At 41.9% G+C, this 19,643-nt stretch overlaps 4 protein-coding genes across 6 annotated transcripts; 2 read left to right on the forward strand and 2 right to left on the reverse strand.

Annotated features, from left to right (window-relative positions):
* Window positions 1–1,964: 1,964 nt before the first annotated feature.
* LOC140221254 (ATPase 9, plasma membrane-type-like) lies at window positions 1,965–6,600 on the reverse strand. The gene is made up of 14 exons (XM_072290572.1): window positions 6,485–6,600; window positions 6,252–6,377; window positions 4,837–5,895; window positions 4,625–4,756; window positions 4,397–4,501; window positions 4,201–4,318; window positions 3,956–4,102; window positions 3,626–3,864; window positions 3,488–3,517; window positions 3,318–3,399; window positions 3,066–3,226; window positions 2,811–2,984; window positions 2,459–2,582; window positions 1,965–2,350 (listed from the first exon to the last, which is right to left on the reverse strand). The coding sequence occupies exons 1-14, from the start codon at window positions 6,518–6,520 to the stop codon at window positions 2,211–2,213; spliced, it is 2,673 nt and encodes an 890-aa protein (XP_072146673.1). The 5' UTR covers window positions 6,521–6,600; the 3' UTR covers window positions 1,965–2,210.
* Window positions 6,601–6,765: 165 nt separating this feature from the next.
* Window positions 6,766–11,293, forward strand: LOC140221257 (SKP1-like protein 20). Of its 2 annotated transcripts, none has more exons than XM_072290576.1 (10): window positions 6,766–6,936; window positions 7,881–8,025; window positions 8,149–8,373; window positions 8,469–8,660; window positions 8,737–8,847; window positions 8,954–9,029; window positions 9,318–9,418; window positions 9,499–9,647; window positions 9,988–10,106; window positions 10,803–11,293. In XM_072290576.1, the coding sequence occupies exons 2-10, from the start codon at window positions 7,990–7,992 to the stop codon at window positions 10,817–10,819; spliced, it is 1,026 nt and encodes a 341-aa protein (XP_072146677.1). In that variant the 5' UTR covers window positions 6,766–6,936; window positions 7,881–7,989; the 3' UTR covers window positions 10,820–11,293. The 2 variants fall into 2 exon arrangements, with proteins under 2 accessions (XP_072146677.1, XP_072146678.1); XM_072290577.1 differs by having other exon boundaries at window positions 8,176–8,373.
* Window positions 11,294–11,832: 539 nt separating this feature from the next.
* LOC140221256 (branched-chain-amino-acid aminotransferase 5, chloroplastic-like) lies at window positions 11,833–16,807 on the reverse strand. Of its 2 annotated transcripts, none has more exons than XM_072290575.1 (10): window positions 16,651–16,807; window positions 14,957–15,045; window positions 14,645–14,819; window positions 14,331–14,507; window positions 14,093–14,224; window positions 13,725–13,823; window positions 13,517–13,633; window positions 13,195–13,290; window positions 12,855–12,967; window positions 11,833–12,235 (listed from the first exon to the last, which is right to left on the reverse strand). In XM_072290575.1, exons 1-10 carry the CDS (start codon window positions 16,690–16,692, stop codon window positions 12,118–12,120), a joined length of 1,158 nt encoding a protein of 385 aa, XP_072146676.1. In that variant the 5' UTR covers window positions 16,693–16,807; the 3' UTR covers window positions 11,833–12,117. The 2 variants fall into 2 exon arrangements, with proteins under 2 accessions (XP_072146676.1, XP_072146675.1); XM_072290574.1 differs by having other exon boundaries at window positions 14,645–14,822.
* Window positions 16,808–18,212: 1,405 nt separating this feature from the next.
* LOC140221331 (expansin-B11-like) lies at window positions 18,213–19,399 on the forward strand. Its single transcript, XM_072290823.1, has one exon. The coding sequence runs from the start codon at window positions 18,437–18,439 to the stop codon at window positions 19,241–19,243; it is 807 nt and encodes a 268-aa protein (XP_072146924.1). The 5' UTR covers window positions 18,213–18,436; the 3' UTR covers window positions 19,244–19,399.
* Window positions 19,400–19,643: the final 244 nt, after the last annotated feature.

Consider the following 19,643-nt stretch of genomic DNA (forward strand, 5'->3'; position numbering starts at 1 on the left):
GGTAGCAGTTGGAGTTTGAAACCAAGAATTCTGGAACCAGGTCCTCTGTCCTATTGAGGATTGGTATATGATTCAATCTCTTTCTCAATCTCACTGCCTTTTTTTAAAGGGGACAGTCGTTCTCTGCAAATTAACTAAGTTCAGGCCACTCATCTTAGAACAGAGACTGATCGCAGAACTATCTGCAAATTAAGTGCAATACCATGCACATATACCAGTTGTGATGCGCTGCATCGACATATTTCACCTTCTTCTTTTTGAATCCATCCATCAGCTAGCCCCATAATTCACCTAATATTAATGTATGCTAAAAAAGTAGAGCATAAATATTTGTTTTGTTTTTCCTATGCCTACTAAAAGAAGGGAGATGAGTCTACCATATGCAGGACGCATCATATACAGATGTTCTTCATTAAGCAGCTTACTAGAGATGATGCTGGTCAAGCTAGTATGTTGATGTTGCTAAAATAACAGTATGTGAATTCTGACCCTCTAATTTATGACTAAAAAGCTGACGTCTCTATCTGACCCTCTATATAATGGCAAGTGTATTGTTATGCAGATGTATGGCCGGTTAGAAATATCCTGTACTTGTTGTCATGTGTGCCTTTATGTTTTCAGGCTTGATATTTGCAACTCAACTCAGAAGTCTTATTCTCTCAGAATAAAACATTTCAAAAGAAAAAGGTATAGACCACATGCCAAAAATATCTCATGTATGCTTCTCACTGGCATCGATACAGGGGGAAAGGTCAACTAAAAGCAGCATTTAGTTTACCTTTTATGACAGGAATCTCCTAACCAATCCAAAGTTAGTTTCTACGTACTATATATATACATAACTTGATATCTTCCTAACTACCCCTCTGCTATAATTCACAGGATGATGCAAACGTTGTTACTTTCTACTCCAATGGCCATCCGACAACACATTTATAAATTCAGATACCTATGCTTTCAAGGATGATGCAACATTGCTGTTGTCCTCTACGAAATGGGAACTTTGCTATTGGAATGGACTTAGCCTGCATCCGACAACACATTTCTCCACTGCATAAATATTTGCGTAATACTTTAAATTTTCATGAGCAGCGGCCTTCTGCATGCGACAACACATTTTGCATACGTATAGATATTTGCAAAATAATAACATGTGTAAGGGTGACGCTGGAAACTCACCTGCCAATGTGATCGTGAGCCATGCTAACTGCACCACCATAAAACTACTGAGGCAGGAACCAATTGATGCACATGCATAGCAGTTCTCGGAGACTCTCCAGCAGCTACCTAGGTCATGCATGACCTGCTCGATTGCCACTGTAAACACTAATAACTAATTTTCCAATCTATGAAGATAAGATATTTAAACATCTCTTGACAGTTATAGCATTCATAGAAGGCTTGAAGATTGTGTCACAATACTATTAGCGGATGCGATTACCTGAGTAACAATTCGGAGGTCAATGAAACATTATCCTCATACTTTCTTTAGAGCATTTTACAGGAGATCACTAGCTTATCTTGAGCATTTCATACTGTCATAAATAATAAGATTGCACATTTCATAACAAAAAAAATTGCGTAGATTTAAGCCAGCTATGAGCCGCTGATTTGTCAATTTTTCACCCATCCACACTCATGAAAAAGTTTGACTTTTAGGCCTTCAATTTTCATTATTGGTCTAGTGCTGGAGATAATATCCATTCAGCTCAATATGGTAGATGAGTTGATCTAAAAAAATCTGGAAGGGTTGAAATCTGAAAAAAGAAGCTATACTAACAAATAGAATGTCAAGTAGAGCCAACTATACATGGAAAAAATGGAACTACATAGAAAAGAAGAAGTAAAATGTTAGGAATTGACAAGATAGTTTCTTCATGTTCAGTCAATCTGTCACAAGTGTAAAACAATGATCCAAAAGTTAGTATTCTCGATTTTGAGCTTCAGGGCACTGTGTGTCTGTATTTGTTCTAGAAGAAAGGGCACCATATATTTCTCTTGCGCAAATATTGCCCCTTAACTGTTCTAGCATAGAGTAAATCAATGAGCATTCTGTAGCTCAAGCAAAAAAAAGAAATTTAACCTTACTAACATAACATAGTGACTCCACAACTGTAAGTTCTGAATCATGAAGGGTCGGTCAGATGGAAAATCTTACGGCATATATTTATTTACTCGAGATACACTCCAACCATGACAATGTCTTTGATCTAACTGAAGACCGGCTGTTGTACCCTAACATCAAGTATCACGTACGAAAACCAAAGAAGAACTATGTGTAGGATGGCTGATCGCATGCATATTGCCAACAATTTTTCACTAGTCATCTTTGAGTGTCTCCATTTGCGACCTGTCAAATAACAGTAAATTTATGCTTTCTGCAAATTAAAAGATAAGTAAAGGAACATGTAAAATAAAATTTAATATGCAAACTCTAGCGTTCAATCCAGCAACTTACAAATTAAAACAAGGGTCAAAAGCAGGACTAAGTTGTATAACCATATCAATCCAGCCCTGAAATAGCCGACGCCCTTTGCTAGTGCAAAATTCAAGTCGCCATAAACAGCTTTATGGGTTGCCACCTGAAAGGAAAAAACTGATTTAATAGTTCTTGAGCATATAAACGTAAAGTACTAAATTTCACTATCTTCTACTTTCTTGACAGTATGAATCCAACTACGGACATCTGTAATTGTTAGAACATTGTTGTTAGACACAAACCCAGTACTAACTCATGGTGCTAACCAAAAGAAAACATGCAGAAACCAAGGATTTCACAATAAAGCAAATAAAAGGAAACGACCACTTACCATCTGGGAAGCAAAAAAGGCAAATGTGACAAAAGGCCCAGGACATCTGATGAGGCAGCAATCATCAGAATGAACAAAAAGTGCAATAGCCTGGTTCACTATGCTCATCTGAAGGAATAAAGCAGCTCCGATTTCCTCATCAGTGCCCATCAGTGATTTGCCTTTGAATTTACACTGTCCAAGTACTAAATAATCAGCTCATCACCACCTTAAAGCCAAAAGAAGTTATCTTTCATCAGAAGGAAAAGTGCTCACTGAAAAAGAGTCTGCAGTTCTTGCAACCCTGTAAAAAATGGCTGTACTAAGAACTATGTAGCTTCCAAAAGCAGCACCACTTGCAATGCTTTTCTGAACTCTCCATCTATCTGGTGACTTGTTCAATTCCACCCTTTCCAATAACATTGCAAGGGATGTGACTGGAAATAAAAACAGAAACGAGGAAAAAGTAAGTAAAGAAATAATATGTACTGCAAAGAAAGGTTGCGGCTTTTTGCAACTGATACTCACAGTAATTACAAGAGGCAATCACCAAGGCCAGGATACTTGACATGTCGAAGTTCCAGAAATGAAATATGATACGGACACCAAACTTCATTATTAGAATTAAAGCTTGGAGTTAGCCTTACGGAACCATATACGTAAGAAGGATTATTAAAATTAATCATAATTGAACTCACTAGATGGACTGTTGATGAAACGGTGTATATCTGCAGAAAAAACATCATACTGCAAGTGAGTATCCATTCATATCTAGATACAAAATATATTGTGAGTAATCAAGCATCTATATGCATCAGAATGACCTATTGACCTACGGTGTAGCTCTTTATCATTTGACAAATCTTCCTACTGATCTGCACAGCTGAAGAAACAGGTACCAGGGCAGGCTTAGTCAAAACAAGATCAGATTCACTCTTTGTGTAATCAGCTGCATCAACAACTGAAATTCCAATATGGCTTTCTCCTATGGCATCATGATCAAGAAATTCATACCCAACCATGGCACAACGATAACCGAAATTTCTTAGCCTTCTTACTATATCACTTTTGTCTTCTGCACTAACAAATCAAGATAGTAGAATGGTAAGCAAGAACTTCTTGTAGAAACAAACTCCGCCAGGAGGACATAGAAGACAAGGATAGACCTGGAAAGAGATCAGAGATCCCATTGATATTTAAATGGACTTCTCTGTTATTGCGCTCTAATTCGAACACTGAATGGGCGGGTACTACATTGATGCCTAGTTTTCCAAGCTTTCCACAAACTTGCTTTGTGGTTGACAATGGGCTTTCTGAAGAGAGAACAACATTTCTGATGAAGACTTGTCTATTAGAGCAAATGGCAATAGCTAAAATCTAAAAAATAAGATGTGCACATCAGAATGACCACCTGTGAGGACCCTTATATCCAAACCCAGATCGATAAGGCTCTCGACAGCTTCAGCACTATCTCTTCTAAGGTCATCTCTGTAAGGAAGAAGGCCAATAAACTCCCAACATGAGTCTACCTGGAGGAAAACAAAAGAAATTATAAAGATCATAATTTTGCAAGTTGAAGCATGCTAATGTGAAATTCAATCGCCTACCTGATGTCCTACAGCTATGGCCTGATATCCATCAAGAGCAAGTTCATCCATTATTGTGCTTATTTTCTCTTTAACTGCTTTGCTGCAGCCACATTGGTGAGCAACCTATAGCACAACAACAATAATGACTAAGAAACAGGATCTGTGAACAAAATAGATTCAACTGCATGCATGCATATCTGTCCATGTGAGCGTGTTGGCATGTTTGAAATTGTAACGGCGACTTGCCTTCGCAGGATCACCTTTGAATACACAGCACTTGGAGCCATTGCCATCATCAATGTATGTAGTCAAGAACATCAGCTTCAGCGCAACAAAGAAACGGGCATGGTTCTCTAAGACTTGAATACCCGACCATGCCTACAAGTATGATATGCATCTTGTCTATTCAAACGGAGCGCACAGATGGATTAAAACTCTGCTAGTAAGAGAAATTTTACCTGTTCTGGATCATCAAGGAGGCTTATAATAGCTGCGTCAAATGGTTCGATGTACAACTCATGCTGAGATCTTGATGCTCGTGCAGCTAAAATAATGGCACGGTCTTTATTGACGCCATCTGCAAATAACTCAATCTTGTCCCGTGCAAAACAGGGTTTATTACATGTTAAAGTACCGGTCATGTTGAACAGAATCACATCCATACTTGCCAGATCTTCGACTGCAACTGTCCCTAGACTAGCAATCCCCAGGAAACAAAGTCTCAGAGATCCCAGTGCCAATGCCAGGTAGAGGACAGCAGGCATTGCCATTGGAATTCCACCAATCAATAGCATAAAATGGTTGTTGTGCAGCATGCCTTTGCGGTTTTGTTTTCGGAACAAAAAACTGAACACCATCTCGGCAATAGTGCCAACAAGTAACAGGGAAACACAGAAGCAGCCAGCAACCATGACCCCCTCTTTAAGCTGGCCAGGTCGAGCATAGCGTTGTGGATAGAGTCGCAGTGTGCTTCTAGGGATGCCATGGCCAGTTGCGATGACAACAGCAGTTCCTTGGCCACAGGAAACAGTCCAAGCATAGTATATGAGGAAGCCATGCGCACAATCGACAGACCTTTTGGCCCAGCAAGTCATTGTGTCGATTTTCTCAAATCGGAGGACACGAGCATTGGCGGGGACAATGTCCCCAACCTTGAGAAATATGATATCCCCAGGGACCAGATTTGCTGCATGCACGTCTCTCCACCTCCCATCTCTGAGAACCTTGGCCCTTGGCGCATGAGCTTTGGCCTCCAGTGGAGCCTTAGCATACTTCAAAACAAGCTTTGCAGTAAAGCATGCTGTGAGGCTTGTAGCTAGTATGAAAATTATGATGGCTAGCTGGCATGATCTTTGGCCAGCAGAGGTGACGGTAAGAGATGCAACTGTAATCAGCACAGTAACCCATGACATGGAGTTAAGTATGATCCGGACCATGTTGTTGTACTTGGGGAAGACATGATCCCATCCCCATAGCGAGAAGAGCCCGCTCAGGAACTTCTGAAGCATGGTGCCCTCCTGCAGTAGCAGTTTCAATTTTGACGTCACAGACCAAGGTAATCATGATGGGATATTTTGTTTTCATTTTGTGAACTATATATGTAGCAAGCATGGTAGCATATAATACTCCAATCAAATGAACTAGTGTGGCATTGTCTATGCAATTTACTGGGCTTGAGTTAACCATTTGCAGAACCGTCGAAACTGGGATATTATAAAGTTACAAACCGAATCATCCCGGAAGTAGCAATAGAAATGAATCAATTACGAGCAGATTATATACATAGTGAGAGCAGTGCAGCTGCAGGGTGGGGAATTGGAAGCAGCAATTAAATGTTGGTGGAGGAGGAGGGATCGAGACGCAGGGCACGTACGTGGTGAGAGAGGACGACGACGTTGGGGCCGTGAAGGCGGAGACGGCGCGCCGCCTCACTCTCGGCGAGGCCCGCCTCCTCTCCCGTGCCTAGCCGCCGCAGCACCTCCTCCTCCTCCAGCGTCTCCTGCATTGCACAATCACAATCACATCGCGCTGCTCCACCGATCGCGCCCAACACCCAACCGCAATCACGAGAAATTAAAGGTGACGAGCAGGGCGGAGGGTACTCACGAGCTCCGCCATGGCCTTGTCCTCCGGCGACGCCATTCCGGCGAATCCGCAGTTCCGTTTCCCCTCGCCAATCCCAACCACACTTCCCTTCCTTCCCTTCCGTCGTCGTTACTCCTCCAAGGCACACCAGACAAAACAACTCAAGGCCCAGTTCTCAAGCCCAGGCCCGCCCGTCCCAAGAGAGAAAAAGCCCAGCAAGTCTCCCATTCTTCGTTGCAGCCCAAGTAAGAATGGGCCCAAGGCGCCATGCGCGGATAGATAAGGAAGAGGACGCCGCCGTCTTCCTTCCCTCAACACCAAAGAAAAACTGAAACCGCTGGCGGACGCCCACCAACCAAAAAACCACACCTTTCCTCGCCGCCGGCCGCCGCCGCCGCCGCCGGAGAAGCCTCACCTCTCCTCGTCTCCCTCTTCTGGGAGCGCCTGCCTCATTCCGTTCGCGCCCGCCGGAAGTAAGCCCCTAAACCCATCCCTTCCTGCCTGCGTTTACCGCGCGACCGATTGTCGGGGCTAGGGTTTTGGTCGGCCTCGCCGTCCCGGGTGCACTTCCGGACGGGCAATCCGGGTAGGGTTTGCCCCCGCCGCCTCAACCTTCAGTTAGGGTTTAACCCAACCCATTTCGCTGCCCCGGGGTTGTGATTACGTGCTGCCGTCTCTCTCCTGTTTGCCTGCCCTGCGGGCGAATGGCTAGAAGAAACCGCGGCTGTGGGCTGTCAAGGTTCGGGAATTTTCGTTACCTTTGCCGAGCAATTCCTGGTGATTGGGACCTTGAATTTTTGTATGGCCTGTCATATTTGGTTGCTGGGTACCCATCTCGTTGGTCGCCAACTCGCCATTCATGTTTGGGGTTGGGATCATCTGTCATGGTAGTTGATAGGGTGCCAAGACTATTTCCTCCTTTCTCATCATTGGTAATTATTAATTCAGGATAAAAGCTTTATTCTTCTGATAATGCATAACATTGATCTTCCCAGCTCCATGTGGTTCAATGTACCCATTGATTGCAAACTGTCTCTGCTCTCTCTGTATTTTTAAACTGAACATTCTGTTCATCAACATTTTGTGATTGCTAGCACTTGCAACTTCAGTCCAAGTGGTATGCACCATAAAGTATGTAGTCAAAATTATTTGTTCTGCATGTTCAGTCATTTCTTACATTTTCTGCCCTCATGTCGGATGTCACCCTTTGTTTCATTGTGACTGTTCATTGACCCCATGCTATTGGCAAAATCCCTTCATTCATGCATCTCTACTGTAGGTTGACTGGTAACAGTATTCCACTGAACTGTGCCGTTGAAGCCAAAGTTTAATCTGTTTTTCCAAGTTGCAAATAAGCATCATTCTTTGATCTGATGGCAAACAAGATAATTCTGGGATGCCCTGATTTCTTCTACAGGGTAATTTTTGCTTATTTACTTGCTGGGCACTGGATCAACTGATGGTGGTATACCTAGAAAGGAGTTTCTTGTAAATTCTCATCCATATTCAACTCTGCTATTATCACAATGTCCGAGACCGAGTTAGCAGTAATAAAACCAGAGGTACGCCACCCTGTGCATTTCTTAACTGCAACTCCTTTTGATGTCATTTGGGGAAAGAGCTGCTTTTCAATCTTGTGCTGTTAACCTCAGCCTACCTTGAGCGTATTGTTGAACTCTTAGCAGGCGTTGAAGACTTATATTTGGCTTCAGTGTTTTGATGGTTCCATACAGCAAGTGGAGGAGGAGGTTGCGATGTTCTGCCCCATGATATGTCGGGAAATAGTAAAAAATGGCACAGGCTCATCCAAAAATCATGCTATTGCTCTCCCGGAAAGAGTTAATCCAGCTAGTTTGAGTTTGATTCTTGACTATTGTCGGTTTCATCAGGTCCCTGGGCGCTCAAACAAGGTATGCTGTAACTTTTAGTTTTCTTGCAGATCTCATCTGGTTGAGTCTACATGTACTCCCATATATCTTAGTACGATTTTCCTTTTACTCTACAGGAGCGGAAGTCCTTTGATGAAAAATTTGTTAGGATAGACACAGAAAGACTCTGTGAATTGACTTCAGCAGCAGACAGTCTGCAGTTAAAGCCACTTGTTGATCTTACTAGTCGAGCTCTTGCTCGAATAATTGAAGGGAAAACACCCGAGGAAATTCGTGACATTTTCCATTTACCAGATGACTTAACAGAGGTGAGAGTGCCTTTTGTAGTTTTAGGTTAGATATTGACTCATTCAATACTTATTGTCTAAGCTTGCATGCACTCAGGAAGAGAAATTGGAGCCTCTAAAAAATATAAATGATGATCCTAGGATTCGCTTATTGAACCGATTGTATGCAAAGAAGCGGAAAGAGCTCCAAGAGCGCCAGAAGCTAAAGGTAATTATGATTGGATTTTGCATGTTGTGTTCAACGGTGTTTTCTAGCTTCACCTGGTGGCAGTATTCATGTTTTGTGTTAGAATCTGAAGTTCACTTTATTTCAGGATGTTCAAGTACAAGAAGAGCAAAAGGATGAGAGATCTTTGGATGAGTTACTTTGTTTTATAAATGGGGATGGAGGTATAATTACAGTGAGTTATATTAACTATATAGCTTATGTTATTCTGTTCACCATTTGGTCCCGAAATTCTATTGATGACTTAGATCTGAGGGGCCTGATTTTGGCTTCTGTTACGTCCTGTGGTTCTGTTTTGTTGTAATATTGACAAACTGTTACTGTGGTCAATTTTTGCCATAGTCTCAAGTTGAGCCAAAGTTCAAAAACTGCAAAAACATGCAACATATCAACTTGTTCCCATGAATTTTTTAAATAAAAATATTCTTATCTCCCGTTTAATCATCTGACAGGTTCTGGAGGTGGGAAAACTGCCAAGAGTAAGAAAAAGAATAAAAGAAGGAAGGATCAAGCTAAGAATCCCCCAAAAGCTGACTCTGAACCTGTAAATAAGGTAAGGTTTCCTGTCTTTTTTTGTTGATGTGTATTCTGTATAGAATATGTAGTTTTACATGATCTATCTGGGTATTTTAGGAGCATGTGACTCCATGCAAAGTGGATGGTGGCAATATTTCTAGACTTCCATGCCAAAGTCCAGATATGCAAGATGATGTTGAGGACCCCTTTGAAGATGCTGACCTCGATGATGGACTTGATCCTGCAATGAAAGAAGAGCTTGATAGGTGAGAATATGAGATATCTCATGGGCGCATGGATGTAGACTCTTTCTTAGCTTTGTTTTTGTTTTGCTGTATCAACTCATTCTTGTCTTTGGAATTGTTAACTTTATAGTGAGCTCTATTTTGTGCCTACTAGTTTGTTTCTTAATTCATAGAACATGTAGCCTTGACTTAAATAGTAAATTCTTAAAAAATACTGAGATGTGAAGTACTTGAGTCTGCAAATACTGTAATACGTGATAATCAATTTCAGCTAGTACTTGCATTGCTGCTTGCGCTCATTGTTTGCTCTAGGCACATTGCCATGGTCTGGAAGAATGATAGGCTTTGTTTTTACAAGCAGAGAAGTCGAGGACTTCGCGAGGAGGTTGAATTCAGTTTGGCCTGAAAGAATGCATTTGGGACAGGACAGAAGGATTGAGTCACATATCGGTGGTAATGGTTCTCTGCAGAGATTTCCCGGTAAGTTTTTCTGTATATAATTTTCTTGATGAGAATCCTGGTATTATAGTAGTGAAAAACCCTAGGGAGAGGGTGATCTATCAGAGAGATGCAGGCCGTGTCAAACATTATAGCCAGGAAAAAAAAGACATGTCTATGATTTGCATGTGTCCTGCTGTTGAGAAGTTAGCAGTGCCACTTTTGCAAGGATTGGCAGTTAGCAGTGTTAGTATTAGCTTAACATTGTTGGCTCCAGGGCTGCATCTTTTGTGTTAAGGGTTTGTTTCACCGGAATAGTATCCTGTATTCAGTAGCCTGTTTCTCTCACCCAGTTCTTGATTCAGTACAAAGAAGACTCTCTTACCTAAACCAAGATCACCACACTCTAGGCTTAACCTCATTCCAGTAGATGGTCAACTTGGAAGCGGTGATGAGGTCATTTTGCTAATTTGTTAGATGATCCTATTCATATAGCAACATTTGAAATATGGTCCATTCAGTCCAAAGGATTTTAGCAGTACAACACTGTTTACTTTTTGATGTTTGTATGGTCTGAACATACTGAGCTTGGCTGGGTATTGTTTATTTGAAGGGTAGGGTACATTAAAAACTAGAGTAGGGAGCTTAGGACTTCTGTTTTATCCTGCGATTGAAGTGCCCAAACTCTCTTTTCGGGGAAGCCTGTTGACATATTTAATTTTGTTTGGCTACTTTCAGGATTCAATCACAGGTGAGTGTTAAGCTGGCAGGATCAAAAGACGGAAGCAGAGGAGATTTGTGGACATGCAGCTTGGAGGAGAGCTAAAGACCAAACTGGCCACCTGGCACCTGAGTGTTGAGAAACCTTTGATATCTGGTAACCAAGCGTGCGGACATGTGTGTCTGTTTCCCTAGTCCATTTGCTGGGGCAGCAGGGGGTCACCAAGTCAGGATGAAGCATAGCTAGGTTTAGACTCAAAGGAAAAGGACAGGGTTGTTTCTTTGGGGAGGGATGGTTAGAGGTCTGCCGTTGACTCAATTTTTCCTTTGCTGCTGTGTTGCCAATTTTCCTTAATAGAGAAAGAGAGTGGTGATAGCGGTTGGAGCTGTTACAGATATCCGTGAAATTATGTTGATTCACTCTATTGTGTGGTGCACATAAAAATGCGGCGATGTTCGGTTGGTGACCTGACCTAAGCTGGGTTGGAATACACAACTTTTTACCTCTACTGTGACTAGTTGTCATGCATGATCTACATTTGAAAGCAAACCAGCTATTCGTCTTATTCAGAATGTACGGCGATTAGAATATTATCGAATACGGTTTAGAAGGTGACGCTTTGATAGGCAGTTTTAGACAAATCATGGCATTTTAAGTCAAGAAAATTAAGTGTAATTAAAGCACTTTTTGTAAGCAATCTACTCGAAACTTTTATTGTAACTCCTTTTTCTTTTTACTGTTTAGGCAGGAGCACTGTCATATCAGAAAGAAAGAGGGGAAGTTCCAGTATTACAAGTGCTTGATTACATAAATAACCTAAGATACTCAATGCTCGAGACAACATATTAGGCATTAAAAGGAAAATTAAGATACATCTGGGCTGCTACAAGCACGGCGGCGAAGCCCAATCTCCTCCTTGATGAAGCCTTCCACCTGCCGCGGCGTTCGCAGCTACAGTGCACATGAGTACTGCGGCTGTTTATACACTTTATACACTACTGATGATTAAAGATAAGAAGGCCACGATTCTATTCTTACGTTACAAGATGCAAGACCACGATTTTATTTTATTACTTTGAAACAAAAGATAAGAAGGCAACACGAGTGATTAGTGTTCTTGTGGCCAGGAGCTCAGGGCTAGTAAGCAGTACATGATCTTACTGCTCTGTGCTCATACCACGAGGAAAGCAAGGAAAACAAATACAGTACATACGCACCGTGTCTGTAATCTACAACAGGAACCCAATTCAGGAGCGCTCTGCAAAAATAACAGGTAAATTATCACAACATCTAGCTCTGGAGATCCCCGCAGGCAATATCTGTGACCCGCTACTAATTCAGTTGCACGGTCCAATCCATAAAGTCCTCCACGAGACCCATCTGGAGGCTTGTAAGAGACTTGTATAGCTGCTGAGATACGACTCCGGCTCCTTGGTTGCCATATTCTACCCTGCAAGTGAAGACCATGGGATTTCAGAGTCCAGCATTGCTACACATTACTCTCTCAAAAATGGATCTTCCATTTTCTACAAATCAACAACACAACAATCATGTCATATGTTCTGTAAGTATGCAAGCAGTGTTGAAATTGCTGTACATACGGCTTCAGTCATCCATCTCAGAAGACACATCACTGCCCCTCGCACTTAAAACTGAATTCCATGTATTTTGCTTTAAATAAAAACAGAGAAAAGAACCCCAGTCCAAATGGCATGCGGTGCTACATTGAAGGAACCCACGAAAGAAACTAACTCCCACACAATGAAGAAACTATGTCAGGTAAAATCAAGGTACGAGCGGAAAACAAAAAAAATTATATAAATCAATCACATCAATACTTAAATGATCAGAAAAACTAGTACAAGAAGTATTTACTAGTGGATGGGGAAAGGTGGTTTTGCTCATCATGTGTTTCAGCAGTAACATCTTGGTGCTATTGCAAGAACGGGGAAATGCCTTACTCAAGAAAATATGTTTAACAGTGTTTTCACAAAAAGGACAAACGGCTTGTTCATCGCACATGCATATTAAATACCAAATAAACCTGCAAGGCATAGTAGAATTGTCACCTTTTCCCCAGATATGTAATGCTCCCCACAGGTGACACCACAACAGCAGTTCCCGTGCAGAAAACTTCATCAGCGTTAAGCAATTCATCTACTGAGACTAGGCGCTCCTCAACCTTACAAGAAGCAAATTGCATTAGTTAAGAATACATAATATTACAGGCAGCATATGATGCCTACTTCACATATCCTTCTCCCTATGCTAATGAGTTACAGGCATGAAGTGTACGTGTGAAAACTATACATCTGAACAATTAAACTTTCAGCTACAACGCAACGCACTGGTAAGGCAGTCCTTCATTTCAAAGTTCCTGTGAATCCATGAGACTAATGAGCAATTTACCTTGAAGCCTTTGCTCTGAGCAACTTCAATTATACTTTTCCTGGTTATTCCAGGCAGTATTGTTCCTTTAATTGCAGGAGTAGAAATAACATTGTCCTGGTGAAAAAGACAAGAAAATAGGTCCATCATTCCATAGAATAGTATGTTTTATCAACCAAAGGATGTTTCACAGGTTAAGGAAAAAGTTGTGGATAACTAGAATGGTGATAAAAGAATATGGTTTTATCACTATCGTATGCTTTGAGCACTAAAACCTACTCTTAACAGCAGCTTGAAGGAGATATACTGCCAAAGTAACAAGGGCAGGAGTGAAGGATCATACTTTCACAACAAAAATATTGCAGGAAGAGACTTCTTCAAGAAATTTGTCATGAACAGCATCCAAATAAAGGACATCAGAATATCCTTTGCTCTTTGCAATCTTTTGAGCTTTCAATACCTAGATAGTGATGACAAAATGTGCAATTAATTTACCAAACTGAAACTGCTCTATATATATAATTTCAATAAGTGCTGATTCATAAAGTTACCGAGGCATAGTTTCCGATGGTTTTCACGCCTCCAGTTCCACCAGGGCTGGCACGGTGAAATTTGTCTTCAACAATCAAATTAATAGGAGACAGACCTTCCTGCACAATAAAGTTAAACAAAGTTAATTAACAAATAGACTGGCATTATGTTGAAAGAAACTGTTTTCGACGCATCACAGAGGATGAGTTCATATTCTAGGTGGTGCTGTGACAAGGAAATCTCATGACAAAATTACAATTTAAGGTATCCTTAACATGGTTCACTGAGCAGGAAAGAACACTGGTTATCATGATTTACTCTAGGTCCATGAGTTTTTACATTTTGGATAAGTGCCACATAATTTAATGGTGGAGAACTCATCACGAACCTTGAAGTAATTCCCAACAGGGGACACAAAAATTATAAAGGTGTACTCAGGAGCAGGCGCAAGACCAAGAACAGCCCCACTTCCTATTAGTAGTGGCCTAATATACAAGGAACCTTTACCAGTAGGAGGCACCTAGTTCAAGGGGGGAAATAAACACCATATGTTAGCGGAGGGGATAATGACTCATTAAAATAACATGTGTTTGAATAGGCATAAAAACATAAAGAAAAGTACTAACCCATCTTTTATTTGCCAAAACAGTTTGCTTTACAGCATCAACGAATTGCTCAACAGTTGGAGCAGGCATGCACATCCTCTCTGCACCAGTTATCATCCTTGCAGCGTTCTCTTCCGGACGAAACAACAGGATGGACCCATCGGTTTTCCTATATGCTTTTAGGCCTTCAAACAATCCCTGCATACCAGAAATATCATTGCTTAAGCACACTCAGTACTGGCAGGTCTTCAAAGATATCTAATTGCCAGGTTATCATTGTTCCAGATTCCCAACCCACTGGACTAAGAAACAAGGTGGGATGACTCCTTACTAACCTGTCCATAATTTAAGACTCCAGCAGATGGGCTCACTGCTACAGGTCCAAATGGTAGGACTTCACCTTTGGAAAAGTTTCCATCAGGCCCACATTTTGCAACATACATAAAATCAGTCTCGACAAGGCCAAAGCCAAGGTTTTCCCAGTCGAAATCAACCACCTCAGATGTTTCCCTGCTAAGAGTTAAAGCATCAGTGCAGACCTAAAAGTGACGAGCGCATGACCGGTACGAATTTAGCCGAACCACAACCATGCCAATGATGAAGTGCATGTTAGTAAGCGATATAGTTTGTAGCTCAGAGTTACATACATGTAGTTAGTTGCTGAAGAAGCCTGGCATTTTGTCACGCTAGGAACCTTGTAAGCGGGACTCGGCATTGAATAAATGTGGTTCTGGATCTGCAGATCAAGAAAAACATGAAAGAATCATCTATTAGAATCAGAAGGCCGGTGAAAGTAATCACAGTGGAAGCGATTGAAGTTGTCTCGATTCTTTGCTTGGCATCTTTACAAGGAACTACAAAAGTATGGTAGATATATCCATCTGAAGCAATCAAATGGGGATCGATTCCGATTCTCGGGCCAGTGAGGTAAAGCAAGATGGGGGTTTATCTGGAGGACCACGCTAGGGAGTCTATGCAAATTCAGAGCAATATTTTATCCACGCTAGGGAGTCTTTTGGATGTTTCAATTTCTAGTCCAATTAACTAATTCCTTTTATTTTAATGTATTTTATAAAAAAATACTTTATTAATGTTGCAATAGTATTTTTAAAATGTCCCGACTATACTTTTTAAATGTTGCAAAAGTGAAGTCTTATGTTGCAAACTTTGTTTCTACATGATGTCGCTCACCGTGGATGTTGCATGCATGGAACATGGTGTCATCTATCATGTTATGGAGGAAATTTTCTATCATCGAATCGGGAGAAAGACCATTTATTTATACACGTCTTTTTAGTGTTGCGTACGATAGTTTGTAGTTTCTAATGTTGCAGAAGTTCATTTTCACCGTTGCAACGGAGCGTTGATGAGAAAAGTAAAAAAAGAAGAAGTTTCATCGGCTTCCGATTTAACTCAACTTCATTACACCACAAATATGTAAAAAAAGAAAAAGAAGACAGCTGGGTGCCAAACACCACCCCAGTAAGTGTCGCGTCCCTTATTTTTCCCTTTGGACATAGCATATAGAGTTAAAGGAAAACAAATAATGAAGCTAAATCTTAGAGAGATACAGCTTGAGCTTCAAGACTGAAAACCGTGTTTACGTTTCGTGTCTTTTTCATAGACACAAACAAATAGATAATTAATTACTTTAGGAAGTAATAATATTTTTTTTTAAACGAGCCAGCTCTCCTATATTAAAAAAGCGGAGGAATGCCCGATGGGCGAAGTACAAAAGTTCTATACATACTGCACACGCAAAACGAGAGAGTGCTAAAAAAACTCGAGACTACATATCCCTCACCGCATTAATGAAGAACTCTAGGTGCTTAGCACATGGGAAGTAATAATATAATGCAGTGTAAAGTGATCTTAGGGCACCAGCAATGTATAGGTGCACCCCTGGTTCTAAGGTGGGACCCAGCAATGATTTGATGTCACATGTTGTATTAGCTCCAATGTATAGAATCAGGTTAAATCTATGAATATGGGACCCGCAGCCCTCCATCTCTCTCTTCTCTCTCCCATTTTCCCTATATTATATTGCATGGGACCTGGTTCTATATGGAACTTGGTTCCATATTGAATCAGCTTCACAGTGTATAGGACCTGGTTCCATAAGAGAGAGAAAAACATAGGACCAGCTAAGAACCACACATTGGAGAGGCTCGGGTGACATGCAGTGTGATAGGAAGGAGTACGAAGGAGTATTTGGTTGATCAATCATAATCCAAATCATATTTTAATTTCCCTCTCGATGGTGACAACAGTTTGTAATAATCCTTTAGTATATATGCATATACATGTGGCCGAAATGAAATTCTTCAGAGTGCGCAAGTACCTGATTGGTGGTGGCAGCATAGCAGGGGCCATTCTGCGCCATATATACTCCGTTAACTTGCAAGCTAAAGCAAAAACACAATACTCCGTTAGCTTAGGTGGCTGATGTAGCTACTAATCTGATGTTGCTCAGCTCTCTTATATCATCGCAGCAATGGGAAAGGCCTTCCTTATATAGCAGAGAGAGCATACATACTCTGGCCTTTTTTTAACAAAAGACAACAGTGGGAAAGGCCATCAGATCACCAACGTTTTGTGCGTGGTACGGTGGACGACTTACTTAACTAACTAGACGCGTTGATGTTGTCAGTGATCGATCTTGCAGCTAATAATAATTATAGTAATGGCCACCACTAAAATAATAATAATAATTTGCACGCGACAGATAATGTAATGTAAATCAGTCTAAACTAAACTAGCTATGCATGACTCTTGGCTACCACTTATTCCTCTCTAAGACTTTGACCCGGAAAATAAATAAAGTTGATTCCTTTTTTTATAATAAAAGATAAAAGAAATATTACTGTACATTACGCGCATAAGCCAGATGCAAATAACGTGTTATGTTATGCATCGTCGGTCTCTAATTAATGTGTCACAATGTACAATAATTAATCGTGTCATATAAATTATATATTAGTATCTCTTCATATATACTTCCTTTGATTCGTCCTAATATACTATTAGTTTTAGGTTTTCTAAATACATATCAAAAAAGTTATGATGTGTCTAGAAAGACGCGGAAATGAATAATTATAACGTGCAAGATGCCATGATCTACAAAAGAGAATGTATGTGTTCAGAGATCATATAACATTAATAATTATCTCGTGGGAAGTAACCTAACTAAAAAAATCTCTGAAAGTTAAACAATACGAGCCACAGATTATTCGGTTGCTGCCACCTTCTTCTCAACTTTCGGTTGAAGTAATTAATAGTATATGCTTGCTGCTGTAGAGCTGGTCTTTTGCTTTCCCCTTAATTTGAGAGGAAGGCACGTTCTATCTCCGTTGCTTTTTCATACGATTGATGATTGAAGAATAAGATGGACTATACCTCAGCTAAAGTTTAGCACATGTCACATCTGATATTTGATACTAATTAGAAGTATATTAAAGATAGGCTAATTATAAAAATAATTGCACAGATGGAGTCTAATTCGCGAGATGAATCTATTAATCCTAATTAGTTCATGATTTGATAATGTGGTTTTACAGTAACTATTTGATGATGGATTAATTAGGCTTAATAGATTCGTCTTGCAAATTAGCCCAGAGATTCTGCAATTAGTTTTATAATTAGCTCATGTTTAGTTCTTCTAATTAGTATCCGAACATTCCGATATGACACTGCTAAAGTATAGCACATACTATCAAACACGAACGACTCCGAAATGTGAATCAAATATCATTCATTGATACGAAATTGCAGCCCATATTAAAGCACGGCCCATATACCTGTGAATTAATTACTCACAGGCCGGCCCGGTCGATCCAAAATCCATATAGGCCCAGCACTGAAGCCGGTAAAGCCAACACCTCGTCACCACCATCTCTCGTCGGTGCTACGTCTAACTTTGGCAACACAAGCCCAGCGGTTGCATGCATGCGTCCAGAAGAACAACAAGGCCTTCGACCATGCATACGCACGCACGAAGAGCACCGACCGACATGGCCGGAGCGCCGCGCGTTGGTGGCCGGGCGGTGAGCATATAATACCCAGCAGCAGCGGCCTTGGCTCCCCACTCATCACAAGCAACGACATTTATCCAACAAGGATCATCGGAGATGGCCTCGACGACGTCGACGACGGTGATGGTGGCGGTGGTTGTGGCGTCGCTGGTTGGCGGCGCGGTGTGCGGCCCTCCCAAGGTCCCCCCCGGCAAGAACATCTCTGCGACGTGCGACGGCAAGTGGCTGGACGCCAAGGCGACGTGGTACGGCAAGGCGACGGGCGCCGGCCCCGACGACAACGGCGGCGCGTGCGGGTACAAGGACGTGAACAAGGCCCCCTTCAACAGCATGAACGCGTGCGGCAACTCCCCCATCTTCAAGGACGGCCTCGGCTGCGGCTCCTGCTACGAGATCAAGTGCGACAAGCCCGCCGAGTGCTCCGGCGAGCCCGTCATCGTCCACATCACGGACATGAACGACGAGCCCATCGCCGCCTACCACTTCGACCTCGCCGGCACCGCCTTCGGCGCCATGGCCAAGAAGGGCGAGGAGGAGAAGCTGCGCAAGGCCGGCATCATCGACATGCAGTTCCGCCGCGTCAAGTGCAAGTACCCCGCCGACACCAAGATCGCCTTCCACATCGAGAAGGGCTGCAACCCCAACTACTTCGCCCTCCTCGTCAAGTACGCCGCCGGCGACGGCGACATCGTCGCCGTCGACATCAAGGAGAAGGGCTCCGACGAGTTCGTGCCCCTCAAGCACTCCTGGGGCGCCATCTGGAGGATCGACAGCCCCAAGCCCATCAAGGGCCCCATCGCCGTCCGTCTCACCAGCGAGGGAGGAACCAAGCTCGAACAGGACGACGTCATCCCAGAAGGATGGAAGCCCGACACCGTCTACACCTCCAAGCTCCAGTTCTAATTCCTTTAATTATTTAATCCACCTCCACCAGTATATTTCCTTCCTTCCTTTTTTCTTTCTTTCTTTCTATCAGTCAGGAGGATCGGATGATCATCCATCCCTCCATCCTATCTTTCCCCCCTTAATATATAATTCATAAATAAAGGAGGCGCGCAGCAGCAAAACACACCCTCATTTATCACATTTTACAATATTCCTTAGCCTGTTGCGTCTTCACCATGTAATAACAATCAACTTATCATGTATGGTTAATGATCAGTTTGAATGGATCTTTTATGTTTTTTTGCATGCTGGCGACCCGGGCTGTCTATCGAAATGTATTTCCATAGGCGGCACTTAAGCCAACCGTCTCTTAAAACAGAAACGCCTCTGGAATCCTTGTTTTTAGATGCGGTCCTCT

This window comes from Setaria viridis, chromosome 9, assembly GCF_005286985.2.
Source record: "Setaria viridis chromosome 9, Setaria_viridis_v4.0, whole genome shotgun sequence".
In the NCBI taxonomy this organism is placed as follows: domain Eukaryota; kingdom Viridiplantae; phylum Streptophyta; class Magnoliopsida; order Poales; family Poaceae; genus Setaria; species Setaria viridis.

Excerpts from the sequence above, each read along its gene's own strand:
- LOC140221257 (XM_072290576.1), top strand. The coding sequence starts at position 7,990 with ATGTCCGAGACCGAGTTAGCAGTAATAAAACCAGAG. Across the intron at positions 8,661-8,736 it reads TACCAGATGACTTAACAGAG|GAAGAGAAATTGGAGCCTCT; the intron begins GTGAGAGTGCCT and ends GCATGCACTCAG. Across the intron at positions 9,030-9,317 it reads TTTTATAAATGGGGATGGAG|GTTCTGGAGGTGGGAAAACT; the intron begins GTATAATTACAG and ends ATCATCTGACAG.
- LOC140221331 (XM_072290823.1), top strand. The coding sequence starts at position 18,437 with ATGGCCTCGACGACGTCGACGACGGTGATGGTGGCGGTGGTTGTGGCG.
- LOC140221254 (XM_072290572.1), bottom strand. The coding sequence starts at position 6,520 with ATGGCGTCGCCGGAGGACAAGGCCATGGCGGAGCTC. Across the intron at positions 4,757-4,836 it reads TCCTTGATGATCCAGAACAG|GCATGGTCGGGTATTCAAGT; the intron begins GTAAAATTTCTC and ends TCATACTTGTAG. Across the intron at positions 2,583-2,810 it reads CCTTTTTTGCTTCCCAGATG|GTGGCAACCCATAAAGCTGT; the intron begins GTAAGTGGTCGT and ends TTTTCCTTTCAG.
- LOC140221256 (XM_072290574.1), bottom strand. The coding sequence starts at position 16,692 with ATGGCGCAGAATGGCCCCTGCTATGCTGCCACCACCAATCAG. Across the intron at positions 15,046-16,650 it reads ATGCTGCCACCACCAATCAG|ATCCAGAACCACATTTATTC; the intron begins GTACTTGCGCAC and ends CTTGATCTGCAG. Across the intron at positions 13,824-14,092 it reads CTGTTGGGAATTACTTCAAG|GAAGGTCTGTCTCCTATTAA; the intron begins GTTCGTGATGAG and ends TTTATTGTGCAG.